General features: G+C 44.1%; 1 protein-coding gene across 3 annotated transcripts; it reads right to left on the bottom strand.

Moving 5' to 3' along the window:
- Positions 1 to 13693: 13693 nt before the first annotated feature.
- coq7 (coenzyme Q7 homolog, ubiquinone (yeast)) lies at positions 13694 to 17336 on the bottom strand. 3 transcript variants are annotated; one of them, XM_012870243.3, is made up of 6 exons: positions 17146 to 17335; positions 16699 to 16877; positions 15908 to 16022; positions 15635 to 15774; positions 14341 to 14409; positions 13694 to 14164 (listed from the first exon to the last, which is right to left on the bottom strand). In XM_012870243.3, the coding sequence occupies exons 1-6, from the start codon at positions 17228 to 17230 to the stop codon at positions 14087 to 14089; spliced, it is 666 nt and encodes a 221-aa protein (XP_012725697.2). In that variant the 5' UTR covers positions 17231 to 17335; the 3' UTR covers positions 13694 to 14086. The 3 variants fall into 3 exon arrangements, with proteins under 3 accessions (XP_012725697.2, XP_035993122.1, XP_035993121.1); XM_036137229.1 differs by having other exon boundaries at positions 14147 to 14220; positions 14294 to 14409; positions 17146 to 17336; XM_036137228.1 differs by lacking the exon at positions 13694 to 14164 and having other exon boundaries at positions 14173 to 14409; positions 17146 to 17336.
- Positions 17337 to 18505: the final 1169 nt, after the last annotated feature.

Here is an 18505-nt window from a genome sequence, read left to right as displayed (position 1 = left end):
TTTTAAGAGATCATAAAAGGGGCTGATTTTTTTTTTCTTACAGTTTGGCAGGATAAAAACGGTATTTCTGTCTCATTTTCAAGTAACTTGTGGTATTTCTTCTACTTTCAACTATAGCCAGAGAGAGGAACAAAGCTGCAAAAAAAATGTCAGACAGCCTATACGCCTACGCGCGATAAAAAATGTAGCCCAGGCCTATAGCAAATTTGATCTACTGAGCTGAACAATCCTTCATTCCTTTAGCTGTCCTGAAGCATGCACGCCACCATCTGTCTTCACAGAACTCAACGCAACAATCTGTTTAGCAGATACCTGAAATAGCTGAAAAGCGAAAGAGGTTGCTATAAATCCATCATTGTTTTGCCCAGACTGTTGATAGAGAGAGAAGGCATCAGTCCTCTTTTTGTTTTTCTTTGGAATTGGAATGGACAGAATCATTTCATTTCTTTCAGGCCAGGCTTCAAATCAATGGATGTAAGTGAATTTGTGTTCACGGCTGCCAGTGACTCATCTTGTCAAATGCTGTACCTCTTAGGTCGAACAACAAAATACACCAAGGCAATAAACAGCTAAAGTAAGATCTATTTTTCTTTTCTACTTTCGATAAACACAGTTTTTTAAAACAAATCATCAGGGGCTCGTGAGATACGCCAGTGTGACCCCTAGTGCCCCATAGAAGGCATTCTTTCTCCCCTTGTGTTGTTATTTTTCACAGCTAGCCTCCAAGGTCAGGATACCGAAAGCCCGGGTGGTCCAGGCACTTTGTCTGTTCAGCATGTGTGTCATCGCCGGCCTCGAGAGCCGAAGGCTCGGCCATGAGCTGGAATATTTCTCGGTTGATAACTTCAAAGAACAACGAGCCGGGGACAGCAGTCATATGCTGGATTCCTATGACCGCACTGCAGCAGAGAAAGGTCATGACCCACAAGCTGCAGGTTTAAAATCCAAGGGTGCTCCAATCAAAAACCTTTTTTAACACAAAAGACAACATTACATTTAAACAGGTATAATAAAAAAAATTGCCCTTTGATGCTGCAACTGCCAAAAAAAAAAAAAAACGCACCTCACGTCGCCACTTGTTGTCTTGTTTGTAATTGGACAATCAGAGAGAGAATTGCACTGAATCTGTGTTGTCACCAGCAGTGGAGGGCACAACTGGGCAAACAGGGCAGTGATTGATAGGTGATAAGACCGGCATCTTTACAAGCCACGCGAAAAAGAAGCCTCAGGCGAGAGAAATGAGACCTGTGTTGAATAACACCGCCGGAGCTCAACACTGAATCAACGAGCATGACAGACAGCCTCAGTAGCAACGGCGCGAGGTGTAGGGCCGCAGCAGGAGGCGAGCAGGTGGTGCAGACGAAACCATCCATGAAACCAGGTGTTCAGAGGCCTTCTGCAAGCGGCCAATGCATCACGGTGATGAATGGAGGAGGGGGTCGACAGCAGGGATACGAGGTGTTGGATTCAGTAATGCCGAGAGGGGGGGTAGATGGCAATAAGAGTTTTAGGGTTCACCTTATTCTGTTGATCCCCTGACAGCCAACTGTGGACTCCATCCACCGTAATAACGTGCCATGCGCCTCCAGCCCGTGAAAATATGTTCAACATTGAGATTAAGTGTCACACCTGCAATCCTACAGAATCACAAGGGATATCAGGATAAAACCATAACCAGCTTGAACAACAGTCTTCACTTTGAAGAAAAAAAGAGTAGGGTGCAACTTTTACCTTGCACGTTCTTCCAACATTTTTCATATGCTACACATGAAAATGCAGTAGTTTATTAACATACACTTACATTATTTGTGTATGTTACTAAAAAAAAATTATGAGAATCTATTACAAAGTGCATAGGGGAACTAATGCATAGTTTTCAAGAAGATGTTATTTCTTTTGTAATTATTTCTTTTGCACTTAAAAATACAAAGCATGTGGTAAACATGGAATACTTTGCAGCAGGGGTTTTTGGGTAGGTATCTGTCGTCTGTGCAGTTTTAAAATTAATATTTGTGCTCATTCTTCACTGGTGTATTGGGGGTCGTGGCTCATCTATTTTTTGGTATGCTCTCCTCTCGTGGTCCGGGTAGTCTTGGGGACCTCAGGCTCTTATGCCTGCGGTGTCTGGTTGTTTCTAGCTGGACTGGGCTCTCGCAGTCCTCCCTGGGGGTCCCTCCTTGGTCGGGGCATGGGGCTTGTGTAGTGGTCGTTCGCAATCTATGGTTCAGTCCTGGGGTTGTAGACTGGGTCATTGTGGTGGGCACTGGCCTTGCTGGGTGGTTTGTTGTTGGTAGGTGTTTGTACCTCCTGGATGCCCTGACCTCCCTCTCCTGGTATGTGGTGGGTTTTCTCCCTCGGGGCAATCGCTCTGGTGGTGGGCTTTGGGGTTGGGATTCTGCTTGCTCTGGTTGGACAGTCTTTGATAGGGTCAGGTCTCCTTGTGACCCCTATTTCCATTGTGGGCCTTTACTTTGGCCCTTTAAACTTGCGCCCTCTCCTAGTTTCCACCATGTCTGTATTGAAAAGCTGTTAGTGGTGGTGAGCCCCAAATCAAATTCAGCTTGAGGCCCCAGAAAAACCTAGGGCTGGCCTTGACAGTTTTTTTTCTAAGACTGCCCTTCATCCATTAACTCTGACCAGCGTCCATGTCTGTGCTGAAGAAAGTTATGCCAAAGACATGATGTTGCTACTTTAACAACGAGGATGCCGTTCACTTTGATGACACTAAATGTTTTTTGTGTGGGCCTAAACGTAAAATTTTGGTCCCAACTCATCAAAGCACCTTCTTCCACATCTTGTTCGTGATCATTAGGCAGCATGTGGCAAACTGCAGACACTTTTTATGGCTTTCCTTTAACAATGGTTTAATGTCTTATGGCCACTGTTCCATGAAGGCCAGATCTGTAAAGTCCAGAGCTGATAACATTTCTGTTGACAAACTTAGCTGCAGCTCCTCCGGAGTTACCATGGGATACATTGCTACTTCTCATATTACAATTTTAGGTGCATGTTTTTATTAGGTTATCAGTGGCAGAATTGAGCAGTGTTCCTTTTAAACAAGATCAATGCATTTTGATAAATGTCTCATACTTGTACAGTGCTTTACCAAGTAAGAAGACCCCAAAACCCTTTACTCTGACCACTACCAGCAGGGAATGCGGGTGAATTGTCTTGCCCAAGGATACAACAACTGAGACAGTCAGAGCAGGGGATAGAACCGGCAATCCTCCAGTTACATGACGAACTCCCCAACTCTTGCGCCACTGTCACCCACTATTTAGTGGGTTTAAGTTCTCATCCTCAGGTGTATTAATAAAGCAGCGGGTTTTTGGTTACTAAAAGAGGGGGCGCTACCTGCTTACCGAATGTCTGTGGTCCAGGAGTTAGACCCCATGTTTTATGGAGATGCAGGGGATGAACAAGGGGTGGGTGCCATGTTCAGGTTGCCTGTAGATCCTGAAGAAGACACCTGCTGGATGGAAAGATGATAGCTGTAGGATCTACAATAACTGATATCCATGATGTTAGACAGTATTTTTGCAGTGCTTAGGATGTCTTAGTTTAGTTAGTTCAATTATTTTACAGATATAGTATGAAATGTTAGATATACTTCCATTTTTGTTGCACCACACCAGAAGACTACCAAAGATATGGCAATCCAACGGGGGCAGATTTACGTGGCTGCATCATGGAGTCTTCAATGCACATATGGGTTTAGAATAATGTAAATACACAATTTAGAATAGCTAGTAAACCAAGGGAGGATGATCCTCTCAACATGGAGGACTGTTGCAGTGGGAAACTCCACCAGAAAGTTAGAAACGCGAACAGGAGGTGAAATCTCCACTGTCATTTTATGAGGTGCCTTTTAGGCACCTCGACAGGGGGATTTGTTATGGTTTGTTTTAATTTATGTGACCTTTTGTTTAAAGTTGAAGCTAGTCTAATTAGGTATACACAGGCTGTATGGAGTTCTTAGTGGAACAACTCTCCCTATGATTTAGAGATGTGCATTCATTTAGTCAGCTCAAGACACCCACAAAATAACATACGCTGAGAAAACAGGTACACCGCCATGAGGACACATTTTTTCTTCACCCATCACCTGAAGCAGCAGCCCAACAGAATATTTCATACACGGGGCCTACCGGTACATTAAGGCAGACTTTGAGAAGGGTCCCTTCACAAAATTTTACCAGGGGCCAAAATATGGCTAAGTCTGCCATCGATCCATGGTGAAGTTGGACTGACTATGTAATCTCTATAGGGTCCAGGGATCGCCTCATGCTACCAGTAGTGACACTGACCCAAGTCGGATGCAAAACTACTGAAAAAGAGCAAAAAAAGTGAGGAAGGAAAATATGTCTGTGGCCTCCACCATATCATTCCTGTTTTTGGGGTTGTCTTATTGGTGCCTCTGTTCTGCACCTGTTGTTAATTTCCATTAACACTAAAACAGCTCACACTGATTAACAACCTCCTTTACTACTGAACCGACCAAATCAATACTCTGGAAGTTTAACTGACTTGATATTATACTCTAGTTAAAAAGTGATCCTTTAAATTTTCCGAGCAGTCTATTTAAAGTAATTTGATGCAGTGGGTTTTCCAGCATAACAGTGATGAAAGCTAAACACAAACGGGTCACACATTTTCTCAATTTCATGTACTAAAATATGTAAACGTAAAATTAAAAAGGGAAAAAAATTTATAGATATAAATGGTAATACATTTATTGTATCTGCAGGGTTTTTTTAAGCCTGTGCTTTACCACTGCAAGGCTGGAGAGTTGTTTGGTCTCAACCTTCAGTTTTGCCCTCATGTGCTAGAGAGTACATTTTTGAATATCTTTCGGTCTCATAACATGTCAGGGTGCTAGCATGGCCTTGGAGTTATGCTGAACAAACCAACAGGCGTGTCATTGCACTGATGGATATTATTGAAGAGGGTCACGCAATGCTTAACTCCGGCACTCAGCATGAGTGCTTGCCACTGATTGACAACCTGTAACAAAACAAAATGCTGAAAGAACTCAGCAACAACTGGGCTCCATGTGATACCAACAGAAACACACAAATGTAATTTAATGATTTTGGGGGACAAGATTTAAAATAAATAAATTAATATATATATATATATATATATATATATGAATGGGACTTGACCCCAAAACCTCAATTGGTTGCTACTAAATAAATTACATCATGTTTTAGAAAGATTTTTTGTTTCACTTCTAAACATATTCATGCTTGGATTTATTCATACTGGATTTATAAAAATATAAAAAAATCACAATTACATATGTGTTCCACAAAAAATACATTTAGAAATATTTGCATTTTATTTAGAAATTAAACAAATTTAATACTTAACATACTTTCTATGTATTTAACACATAATACTTGTTTGCCTTTCTATTAATCTAAGTCAACATTTACCCATGTTCTCTGTGTGTAGCTCTTGTTGCAAAACGCTTTATATACTAGAGCTTTAATATATGGTTTACCGCAGTTTCCAGATTACTGAAGTTTATAATCAATATTCCTTTTTCATTACTATTAGTGACACAAACAATATTCTACACACAATGTGGCCTTCTAACATTTAGTAAATACATAAGTTTTACACAGATCAACCTTCCTGGAAGACTGACCTTGGTTTGTGTTTTTTTTTTTTCTTCTTCTACCAAGCAGTTGGTAGATGTCACTGTCTGACAGACCGTAAATCAGAGATTCCAGCTGAAGTGATGTCAGCCCTTTACATCATGTGTTGTCACCTCACGCTATGAAGACATGTGGACATGTGGCTGTGCTTGCAGCTAAACTCCCTCCTAAGACTCACAAAAGATTTTCCCAAGGACTATCTAGTTACATTAAAACATGCACAGTGTATGTCTTCTTGCACAAAACCAAATAAGTATATAAGGGAATAGTGTTCTCAGCTGACTGAGCTTCTATGCTGATGAAAAGCATACAGTTACACTATACAATGGATATAATTCTTAGGAAGTGAACTCAATTATAGAATGTGATTATATTCAGTTGGAAAACAAGAGGACTTTTTTTTTACTGTCCATTGTTTTATGTTACAATCACAAACTTTGATGTATTTTATCAAGATTTTTTTTTAGATAAATCAACATCATGTAGTGAATAATAGTGAAGTATAAGGAAGACAGCAGTGTACTTTGAAATTAACTGTCCCAGTGTAGCTCTAGCTGGATGTTTAGATTCGTTTTGCTGGAAAGGGAACAGCCTTTTGCGATTAGGCTTGTCCCATCATCCACTGTGGGAATGGTGCGTTCAGGGTTATGTAGCTTTTGAGCGCTTTGAGTGGTCTGTATGACTAGAAAAGTGCTGAATAAATGAATTCCATTTACTGGAGTTTGAGTTGTTTACCTAATAGGATTGTGAAATACCGAAAACTACAACAAGCACAACACCGTAAACCCAAGAGTAAGTGGTAAATAAACTGCTCTTAATGAGGAAATCTGGAAGGAAACTCACAATATTCCAACTGCCCCCATTTCACATAAATGAATTTATTTATTTTTTTTAAATGTGAAAATTGTCATCATACCATTAAATTTTCTGCAAGAGCATTAAAGGTTATTTTTTATCCCCTAAATTCCCAATGTTATTTTCATGGTACCCATTACTCACTACGGGTCTATGCAAACCTGAAGAATTGACAGACTGCAGATATCAAAGCCAAGGAGTAATACGGCCTGTATCCGAAAGCTTTTATGACGCATGGGGATTTGTATTGTTCGTGCTGTTCAGAATTTACAACAGCAATTATTCACGGATAGCAAGACAGTCACAGTTTGGTAAAGTTTTATCGCTCTCTACATACTTCTTATTGCCAGCTTCTGAGTCAGTAATTCAGCAGATTCCTCTGGAAGCAATTCTGAGAAACTGTGCGCATGAACTCCTGACATTTAAGGGAGCAGGAATGATTTCGGTGATTGACTGAAAATGCGCTTATGCAGGCACTGCCAAACACTTGGACTATGTGGTTTACATTAGTCGTTTATTCATGGCATTTTGGTAAATAATATCAGCACTTTAACGGGGCCATCAGTCTGTGGTGACTTTGTCACCCAGAATGCAGCTAGGAACGGAGCTGTACATGTGTTGCTGTATTTAAACAGTTACTGCTCGCTGTAAACCTGTCAGCGCTATTAATCTGGGGCAGAGATGATGCAAAACGATCCACCTTTGAATTGCATGACCGTCCATTGTCTCGTGTTGCGCATGTACGGCGTCTGACCTCAGATGATCACGTAACTACAGCGCCTTGCAAAAGCATTCATGCGCCTGTAACTTTTACACATTGTCTCCTTGCAACCACAAACCTTACTGTACTACGTTGGGATTTTGTGCGCTAGACCAAAACAGAGCCGTGCTTGATTGTAACGTGGAAGGAAAGAAATACATGACTTCCAATCTTTTTTTACAAATGAGAATCAAAAAGGGTGGTGTGCCTTCTGTCCATTTGATCTGATATGCCTAAATAAAATCTGGAGCAGCCTATTGCACTGAGATGTCATCCATCCATCCCTTGTCAATACATGCAGGGTTTGGGGTGGGCCTATCTTCAGCTGTCACTGCCCTAGGGGTGGGGTACACTCTGGACAGTTTGCCAGTGTATCACACACAACCATACACACACCTGAGAGCAATTTGTAGAGACCAATTAACCTAACCATAATCTTTTTGGATTGTGGGAGGAAGCCAGAGTACCTGGAGAAAACCCACCAATGCATAGGGAGAACCTGCAGAAAGACTAGAGGCTGGGACTTGAACCTGGGACCCTTTTGCTGCAAAGCAACGTGTACCAACTGTGCCTCTCTGCAGCCCATTAATAAGACATCTAATTAGTAAATAGCATCCACCTGAGTGTCATCTAATCTTTTAAATCCATCCGTTGGGTGAAGGTGAGTGTTTAGTAAACAAATAGCATCACAAAGGCCAAGAAACACTGCAGGCAATTTGTGGAAAGGTTCATAGCAGGATTAGGTTACACAACAACATCCTAAACTTTGATAATCTCTCTGAGAAATGCTTGACTAATCATCTAAAAACTGCTGTAGACCAACGAAGTGATGGCTATCCACCGAAACTGCATGTTGACCAAGCACAGCAGCGATGATCAGAGAGCCAGGCACAAGGCCCATGAGCCTCTTTTCCATTGCAAACCCCAAGGATTTAAAGCCACAGGCTTTGGTTTACCCTGGGAGGTGTTGAGGTGTACTTTCTCACCTACAACTTTTCAAAAGTACTTTTTGTGACAAATTAAGGGCATAAAATTGATTACTCCTCCAACTGGTGGACTGCTTAGTCCTGCAGCAGAGAACCCCACCCCTAAGCAAAGCCCTTGGCTTCTTGAAATGTCCTACCCTCAGACCAGGACCTTTTACCTGTGAAAGTAAAGCCCGGTGAGAATGAAATCCTCCTCCTTCTTCTTCTTTGCCGTCTGCTTATCTGGGATCTGGTCGTGGAGGTAGCAGCCTAAGTAGGGAGGCCCAGACTTCCCTTTCTCGAGTTACTTGGGCCAACTCCTCCAGGGGGCATCCCAAGGCGTTCCCAGGCCAGCCGAGAAACATAGTCCCTCCAGCGTGTCCTGGGTCTTCCACTGGGCCTCCTCCCGGTGGGAGGTGACCGAAACACCTCACCAGTTAGGCGTCCAGGTGGCATCCTGACCAGAAAGATTGGTGAAAAGATACCCATTGTTGAAATAAGCCACAAAAACTCCTGTTGGAAGTTTGGCTCAATCCATGTAGGTGGACACAGCCAACATGTGAAAGAAAGTGTTATGAACAGACGAGACCCAAACTGAACTTCCTGGTCATGATGCAAACTACTTATTCTAAGCCTGAAGCCATAAAATGGTTTCTAGACATCAAAAGCTGCTTGACAAACATCCCAAAAGATCTGCAGCTGGGACAGCAGCAAAACAGGGCTCTAGCATTTTTCTGCCAATTCACCATTAGGGATGGTTTGTCTATTGTATAAAATAACAATAAAATCCAAAAAAGGTAAAAAAAAAAAAAATTAAACTGGACTTCTATTCTGAAGCTGAAGACGTTTTGCTTCCCATCCGAGAAGCTTTCTTAATTCAAAATGTTGGGAGTAGTGTGGAGTTCCAAGCTTTATAGACCTGCTTGCAAGGCGAGCTTGGAGCTTAGATTCACATGTAGATTCACCTGGAACTGATGGCCCCAACAAAGGAGAGTCGTTAAGCTCATCGTTTGCCTGGCTCACAGGAGAAATGTTGTGGTACTTGGCATGAATCAAACCTACTGCTGTGTTTTAGAAAGTTGAAACCTGAACCATCCTCCTCTGTTTAATGTTGTTTTTTTCTGGCTTTACGCAAATGGCTTCCTTCACCCCTCACTCAAACCATCTTCCTGAATGGGATGCAAAACGTCTTCTGCTTCAGAATAAAAGTCCAGTTGTTTTATTTTTAACCTTTTTTTTGGATAGATCGTGACCTGGATAACTGAGAATCTTCACCATAAAACAATAAAATACACTGAAATTTGTAGGCTTACTGTGACACAATGTCAGAAGGTTCAAGGGTTTTATCACCAAAGGAATATTTTCATTAGGTGAGGTATGTCACATTTGTACAGTACACAGTTTGCTTATTTATTTACTAAATTGCGTTGCTCAGTGACCTAATGCAGCCAGAGCAGCTGTGTGCTAAGCAGCTTGAGCTGAATGACAAGTCAATGCTTAGTCTGACTTGTGAACTACTACAGGTGAAATATGGGCGTTTGTACAAGTGTGTAATGTACAAAGCGTGCATCAACATTTTGTGTTTTAGCTTTTTACAATTTGGTCTGAGAGAGGTCCCTCTGTGGAGTAGCAGGCTAGGACCACGTCTTCTGGGCCGGGTCCAAATCCTGGTTGAGTAAGGATGGGCATCTGGCAGCGAGTCCAGCTGTAATTACTTTTTTTTTTTTTTTTTTTTTCCCAGTGTCCTGTCTAGCACTATGGCAATAGGAATTGATATCTCAATGCCAGATGGAGCTCGACAGATTTTGCTTTTACAAGTGGAGCAAACAGCTTTCGCCATAGTGCTCCACTTGATTTATGCTTGTAAATAGCTTTATTATGATTCCTGCAAGGAGAATTTCAAATTATATGGACATGACAATGGGAGAGTAAAGGAAGAACAAAAAGTGAAAGAAAAGAAAAAAAAAGAGTAGAGGTGAAAGAAAGAGGAGATAAAAGGAAGAGAATGATAAAATGTCCTCTGTCTGCTCCATCACCTGGAAAGAGACACAAAAAGAACAGCACAACCAACAGACATAAAGCAACAGATACACTCTAATAACACCTAGATGCCATTGCTAAATCATATATATTATTATGTAAGCTGACATGTGTAATGTGATATTTGAAAAAAGAAAGTGACACAACATAAATAAATAAATAAATAAATAAATAAATAAATTATAAGATTACTGTATATAAGTGAACACTTAATACCTGGGACCCAGCACCAGTGGGAGATGTGAAAGTGCACTAGTTTAGGTGAAGATTATCCAGAAATAGCTTGATAGTGATTGTGGAGAACCAAAGACCCACCTTCCCCGAGCACAGAGGCAGGCGTCAGGGGACCCGTAGCCCCGGACTCCCAAAGGGGTCCCTAAAGCAGGTCGCCCAGGAGGGGCCGACACAGGATATCTGCAACCCCCCCCCCCCAAGGAAGGAGCAGAGACGACCCCGAGGAAATCCCCCAGCCACCGCAATGCCGACGCCCTCAAGAGCCGCGGAGACGAGCCCGTGGGCTCCGCCGGCAGCCAGCCCCGCTGAAGTGGTCCCGGCCATGGGCCCTGAGGGCCAGAGGCCCCAGGGGCGCCCCGCCCCCGCGACGAGGGCCCCGGCCGCCCCCCGGGGGGCCAGGCCCCGCGAAGAGGCCGCCAGGAGCGGGCCGGCGCACGCCCGGGAACCCGCCCCAAACCCGAAGCCAACTAATGCGCCAGGGGGCCAAGGCGCCCGCCAACGAAGTGGAGGAGGGCAGGACGTGGGGGGATGGGCTCCGCACCTATCGGAGACTTGAGATGTTCTTGGGAGAGGGAGCGGACCACACCCATACCTGAAAAGAAAAAAAAAAAAAAAAAAAACTCATTCACCCCATCCCTCCCTTGTGCCCCACTCGCCACACACAAAAAAAAAAAAAAGACGCTGTACACACATTCCCACATAACACTCACATCCAACACTGACCAAAGGGGGGGGGGGGGGGGTCACCCCAAATCGACTATACGACTGCTTGTGCCCGACCCCCGGCCCCGGCCCCCGACCAGACGCCCCCCGGACCGGGCCCCCCCAAGAGGGCGGGCCAACACGACCCGCACGAGCCACCCGGCCAGAGCCCCCCCCTCCCCCTAAATACCTAATAAACCCACTCCCTCCCCCCACCTTACCCTTGCCATCCCTGCCCCCCGTCCCCTGGGGGGAGCGGAGGCATCAGCCCCAGACCTGGTAGGCCGCTGACTGCACACCGCAGCCCCCCGCCAAGACCCCGGACACAGTGGCCCGCACCTCCTCCAGGCCCCAGACTCCTTGCCTCCATCGGAGAACGGGGGTGTGCAGAAGACCCCGACCCTCCCTACGCCTGCTCAAATGTTGTGTTGTTGCATGTTGTTCTCAAGTGCGTTTAAAAACTGGGAGCGCCGAAGGGGATGCACGGCACAGCCCACCCCCCTTTCGGAAGGTAGCTGTTGCCAGCGCACCCCTTCCGTGTGACTGCCCAGAACCATCAATGTCTAAGTGGGAGAGGAGGTGAAGGGAGCCGTCCGAGGTGAGGCCCACACAACATAAGCCCCCTCCCAGACGTCTTCCCCCCACCCCCCCCTACCATGGCCTATATGAGTGTGTGATGTGAAAAATGTTTGAAGTGAAAGTGTCTAAGATGCAAAATAAAATTGGGGAGAGGGGCGTCACCAGAAAGTGGCAACCTCCAGTAACGCCCCCTCCCTCGTGACCTACATGTGTGGCGGCGTGATGGAGCAGGCAGAGGGAGGAGTCCGGGGATGGGGAGTAAATGACTGGGAAGCCAACCCAGGGAGCCAGCTCCCCTACTGACTCCAATAGGCACCCCCGCTCCCCGAAAGCCCCACCTAGAGAAGGGGGCCTCGCCAGCGGCACCACCGTAGCCCGGGGGCCAGGGAGAGGCCGCAGGGCCCGCCAGCCAACCACCCACCAGGACCAACACCTAAGCCCCCCCCAGCCCACCCACCAAGCCTACTTAAACTAAATAAATAAATACATAAATAAATACATAAATAAATAAATAAATAAATAAATAATAATAATAATAATAATAATAATAATAATAAGAGGGGGGGACCCTGGCCAGCCGGCCCGCACGAGCCACCCCAACCCCACCCCCCAGGTGAAACCCGCACCGGAAGACGACACGGACCAGGACCGGGACAGGGGGCCGGACACAAGCCCACCAGAACGTCAACCCCCCCCCAACCCCCCCCCCCCCCCCCACCCGTGGATTTAATCCCTCCCCAACATTAACGTTCAAACAACTCACCATACATTCGACAGTAGACATCCAGGCTGGGTAGATCCCTACTCCCCCTCCTTTCCCCCTCCCCCCACTGGCAGAGTGCCTTTCCAATAAAGGAGAAGAGCATCTGCCCAGAGGTGTTAATGACCATGCCCCCCTACCAGCTCAACGGGCCCCGAGGTCCCCCAGCGCACCAGAGGCCCCGTGCAGGGGCGGACACCCGGGCGCGCGCCGGCCCACACCAAAAGCGGCACACCCCCCGGAACCGGAACCCCCGAGGCCCCGCCGGGGCCCCGCCGGGGCCCGCGCCTGAGGGCGGCGCGCCCCAGGGACCCCAGACCCCCAGACCCACCCCGGCCCCACCCAGCGGCAGCACAGCTACCAGGTCAGTAACCCACGTCCGTCAACACGCAGCTCCCAAAGAGCGCCGCAAGCGGCTGCTGTAGGCCACCCGTAGGCCTCCCAAACTCCTCCCAGATGGGGGCAACAGACCCCGGAGCCGGATCCACCAGGCGCCCTACTCCAAGTGCCCCAAGGGCCCCAGGAACCCCCCCATCCAGCCACTGCGCCCTGCAGGAAGCAACCCACCGCCCCCTATTCCACTAAGTGATGGTGTTGATCAGAGGAGCCCAAAAAGACCAATCAGATGTGGAAGCAGATGCTGTCTCTAGATTAATATGATCCAACAAAAGATCTCTATACTGATTGATACTGAGATTTTGTTTACTTTTCCAATTCATGAGGATAGTTTTCTTTGCGATGCATAAAGCAGTAAAAACCATGTAAACTATTTCTTTTTTCAGAGGACTTTCCTCAAAATTACCGAGCAGGCAAACTGATGGGGATGGTGTAATCTTACAGCTCAAGCACCTTGATAAGTCCTTACATATCTGTGTCCAGAACCTCTGGACTGGTGTGCATAACCATAACGCATGAAAATAATTATCAGGATGATTGCCTATGCAGTGTGGGCAGATATTAGATTGTGCCAGACCCATCTTGAATAATCTTTGTCCTGTGTAATGTACTCTGTGAAGGATTCCAGCTGTAATTACTTACTGTGGCGATTCCGCCCAATAGGGAGCAGCCGAAAGTACTAAATCACACATTTTGGTCTGAGACAAACAGAAAATGGTGCAGCATTATTGAAATCAGATATTTCATGAATTTCTTTATTGAAAGAGCGATGTAATCAGCTTAGTCAGCAACATCTTTTTTCAGCCCTCTTAAGAATGCAAAACTAAAACCAAAATCACACATTTAAGAAAAGAACATTACTGACGGATTTTAGCATGAGTGCTTTAAACAAACCAAAGCATAATCAACGAATCACAATTTTCTGACAATGCTGCGGTCAGTGCGGAGTAGTTTAAGTCTTTTTAGAAAAATATGGGCACCAAACGTTATCATCTGGTAGAGGTACAACAACGTGTTGCATCACGAATCCCTTCATTCGTTGATGACAGCTTCAAAAAAACTCATTTCCAAAGTGTGAACTGAAACGGAAAGGAATTGTGTTGCATTTTATTCAAAAAAAAAAATTAAAAAATCAGACACGTTGAGAAACGTATATGGCAGCTTTGCAGCCCAGCTGGATTGCATTTTTCAGTAGCCAGTATCCAGGTAGCTGAAAAATAAAAACCATTTTAGTTATTCAACACTACAGAGCCTTTACTAATATTTGAGATGTTGTTTAAAAAAAACACCCATGTGGATTGATGATCCAGTTAAGTGAAACATTTGTTTGAACATGTTTTTGTTAAGCAACCTGTCATCTAATGCGAATATTAGAAACACACTTACCGATTCGGCATCGTGCTCCAATCCTGTATCATGATGGTCCATTTCATCGTCTCTAAATTCCTTTATCATCTATTTAAATAGACCACAGATTAACACTTTTTACATCACTTCTTGCCACTGAATAACAATACATTCTGACTAAGTTTTCCGTTCAAAAATAAGTCTAATATAAAAACATGTGATGTCATGGACAATATTGGTATTTGCTCAGCCAAAAAAAACATAAGAGTTTACATTATTGCTAACGGGAACTATTGGTGCAGGTTGATGAGCCCTATTCTCCAATTAAAAATCCTTTCTCGATCCTGTGGAGTTTGTTCACGGCTGTATACGTGAATTACCTTTCTGTTGGCTTGGGAAATCTTACCATTGTGCCAACAACACTTTGACATCAACAACCAGGATTCTCATTGTAATCAGTGACTCACAGCTTATAACAATTACACAGAAACAGATCTGGACTCAAAACAACACTCGATATCTTTGAAGTTGTTGTCAGCAAAAGGTGCCACAACCGGTTGTTCGTTTTTTCGCAATGAGGAAAAAAAGCAAAAAACAGGCAGAAGCTGCCATCTTCAAGGATTATTACTTTTTACTGGATGCAACTGGAGGACCGTATAGAAGGAGGGGAAAGTTTGAAAACTTTTTATGGACAATTATGAAACTGATCGGATATTGTTAGATATATATTTATTTCGTTAACATGGAAAAGTAAAAATATTGTTTAAAAAAAAGTAATAAGCCACACAAAAACAGCGCTCCTGACGTGGGGTGAAGGACTGCGGCGGAGACGAAGCTGTTTTCATTCAACATGGAATAAAAGCTGATAGTGGCGGTCTGCGGTCAGCCTGAGCTGTATGACTCAACCAGTTATTACTACCAGCAAGGACCAAGCATGGAGAAGAGTGAATGGCGAGGCTGGAGTGGCTGTTAAGTCAAACTGTCTCTAGATAGAGCCATTGTACTGCTGTATTTCTGGATTGATGCCTGCTATACAATTGCTGTTGCTTGCTGTGCGAACAGCCGGCGGTAATGACAACCGAGCGACAGCAAGCAAAAGTGGCGATATTGTCGCGGCAATGTGAACGCACCTTTACATTCGAAGAGCTTTCTTTAATTTTTAGCCTCTATTCCGATGTTAATGTAAACATGTGAGAATAAATGAATTTCAGAATAAGTGTGATTATTGAGCTTGCTAATTTGATGGCTTCAGCCAGTGTACATGTTGGTCTTTTTTTGTGTGTGTGTGTGTGTGTTTTGGAGAGGGGGGGGTAGGATTAGGCATAGCACTCACTTGTAACAGTTCGGTGTATCTCTCTGGATCGCTCTCCATCAGAGCTCTGATCTGGCTGTTATAGTGTTCAGAGATGCTCTCCTCCACTGCCACCGTGCACGCCATGGCCCCCTCTTTACCCAGCAGAGCGGTGGACGCCCCTGCAGGATGTTGGAAACAAGATACATTAAAATCAAACAGTCCGCTAGTCCTTTGAACAGATGTACAGGTGATGCACCATTTGTGGTCTTTTTTTCCCCCCCTTAACACTGTATGTTTATATGGCATACCAACCCAAAGCAAACCCAGCAAGGTTCCAGAGAGGCAGCAAAGCTGTGGGTCGAACTCTGTTCTCAGCAAGGATTTCATTGAATTTTGCTAGGTGTTTCTTTTCTTGATCCCACATTTGCTAAAAAAAAACAAAACAAAAGGGACAAAAAACACATTTGATATTTTACACACACATACAGGGAAGAGTGTATTAATGAAAAAAGGATAAATGAACCTGTGTCATTTTGACTTATCAAATAGGGCTGTCGCGATAACAAATTTTGCTGGAGGATAATGTTTTTTGTTTTTTTTTATAAGCATGGTAAATCATAAAATTGTTATTTGGAGACCTTTTTCAAATAATCCGATAATGACATAATAATAATCATAAACGAGAAGGAAGGGGTGAGTAAACACCGATGCACCGTACTGAAACCTTTCGTTCAAGAAATGGGACACTTAAGTTTAATATGATGGTAAAAGTGTAATACTAGTATCAGACAACATCTTGGCTTGGTAAGGAGGATTGATATTAATTCTAACCAATCAATAAAGGCTTTATTGATTGGTTAGAATTACAATCTAGGTAGGACATTTTAGTGATTTAGGGGTCACAACCTTTTACATGTTTCAATATAAATTGAGGAACGTAACACGCTATAATTTGTGACCTACACACATGGTGATGGTGCCGTTTCAAATATATTTTAATATTATTTTACATGAAACTGTTTGTCGGACGAGCTGCTCGAGTAGGCTCAGTCATATAATATAATAATAATATAATGGGCCTTCAACGAGGTTGGCGGGTATACCTGGATGAGAGGTCCAGTCCTAGAGCGACCCAACACTGCCATCTGCCCGGCATAGATGCGGTTAGCGCCGTATTCGCCTGCGTGGTCCACGCGCAGCATCCGGTGCATCATCTCCTCCTCCTCCCTGTCGCGCGGCGGAGGAATAACACTGTAGGCACGAGAGCTTGTCTGCAGGGAGCCTACGTAAACATGGTAATATAAACATGACTCCAATGATAGGGTTTGTCTCCTACTGCTGAAACTTGTAAAAAAAAAATTATATATTATTAAAGAAAACGTGACAGCTGAATATCTCAGTGATATCTAACACATCTAAGTATTTTTAAAGTACGTTTACGATCCAACTTGATAGGAAAATCGCATCATACCTATGTGACAGTTACATCATGGTGATCTTGGGTAAGTGTTTTTAGCATGTAGCTTCACGCTGATAAACCAACAGCTCACCTGTGCATCTTAAGCTCTGTCGGATCATCGCCGGCTTGACAAACTGAGGCCAGTCACAGAGAGCCGTGTGTGCAGCTCGGTGCATTATAGTTAGCGAGGGAGTCTGCCGTTAGGAAAAGAAACGGAGAGGAAAATACATGCGAGCTGACATTGAGCGTCAGCTGGTAAACCAAACGCACAGTTATGACGTAGCCGCGCTTGAAAAAGTACGCCCTGGTATGGCAAGTCGTGTTGACATTTAATTCAACTACCCTGGGGCCAGTTCCCCGTTCAGGGTCTAGGACGTCAGCCCTAGACTAAACAACATTTTTAAACCGGGATTTTATTGGAGTGCTTTTTCTCAGACAGGCATTGGAATGTCACCGGACTTTTTTTCCTTCTGGATTCAACTAATCCCATTTGTTGAAGCAAGGTCAAAACAAGGAATCAAATTGAAGTTGGGTATCATCCTGTTGCACTGACTTTCTGACTCGAGTTCTATGGATATTGAAACTTTACTGGAGTATTCCAGTTTATATATATATATATATATATATGTATATGTTTTTTATTTTTATTTATTTTTTCGTCCAACCGCACATTGTGAACATTGATAAGCAGCAGAGGACAGTCGTTGTGATCGATGTGGCCATCCCGAGTGATGGTGGCAACAACAGGAAAAAAGAGCACGAGAAACTTGAGAAATGCCAAGGGCTGAAGGAAGAACTAGAAAGAGCCTGGAAGGTGAAGACAACAGTCGTGCCCATGGTTATTGGAGCAGTAACTCCCTCTCTGGAGAAGTGGCTCCAACAGATTCCTGGAGAAACATCACACGTCTCAGTCCAGAAGAGAGCAATCTTAGGAACAGCTAAGATCCTAAGAAGGACCCTCAAGCTCTCAGGCCCTCCCATTGTTCCCCAGCATCTTTGTTATGGTTCATTCGTGACCTCTGACCTCATGAACTGCTGTGCTTTAGACGTTGTTCTGGATTCTTTTGGAACTTCCTGTGGGAGTCGTTATGTGCTCTTGGGTTAATAACGGCCACTTCTGGCAAGGTTCTCCACTGTTCCATGTTTTTAAAAATGTGGACGACTTTCACTGGTTCACTAAAGTCCTAAAGCTTTAGAAATCGCTTTGCTACCCCCTGCTGGACAGATGTCAATAATGCTTATTATCTGTTGAAAATTGTTTCGCCTACTTCATGTTTTATATACAGGTTCTACTGAATTGGATGCTTGATTGTATATGCCTAGGTGTGACTGGGAAATATTTTCATAAAAAATATGTGGTTGATAAATTATTCCAGCATTCAACACGAAGAAATACAATATGAAGGCAGCCTTCATGCGCCTTTACAAGGCGTTGTCAATGGCAAGGCCTT

Source organism: Fundulus heteroclitus, chromosome 5, assembly GCF_011125445.2.
Source record: "Fundulus heteroclitus isolate FHET01 chromosome 5, MU-UCD_Fhet_4.1, whole genome shotgun sequence".
NCBI classification, from domain to species: domain Eukaryota; kingdom Metazoa; phylum Chordata; class Actinopteri; order Cyprinodontiformes; family Fundulidae; genus Fundulus; species Fundulus heteroclitus.
Note: the sequence above shows the minus strand (reverse complement) of the source record. Positions and strands in the feature narration are given on the sequence as shown.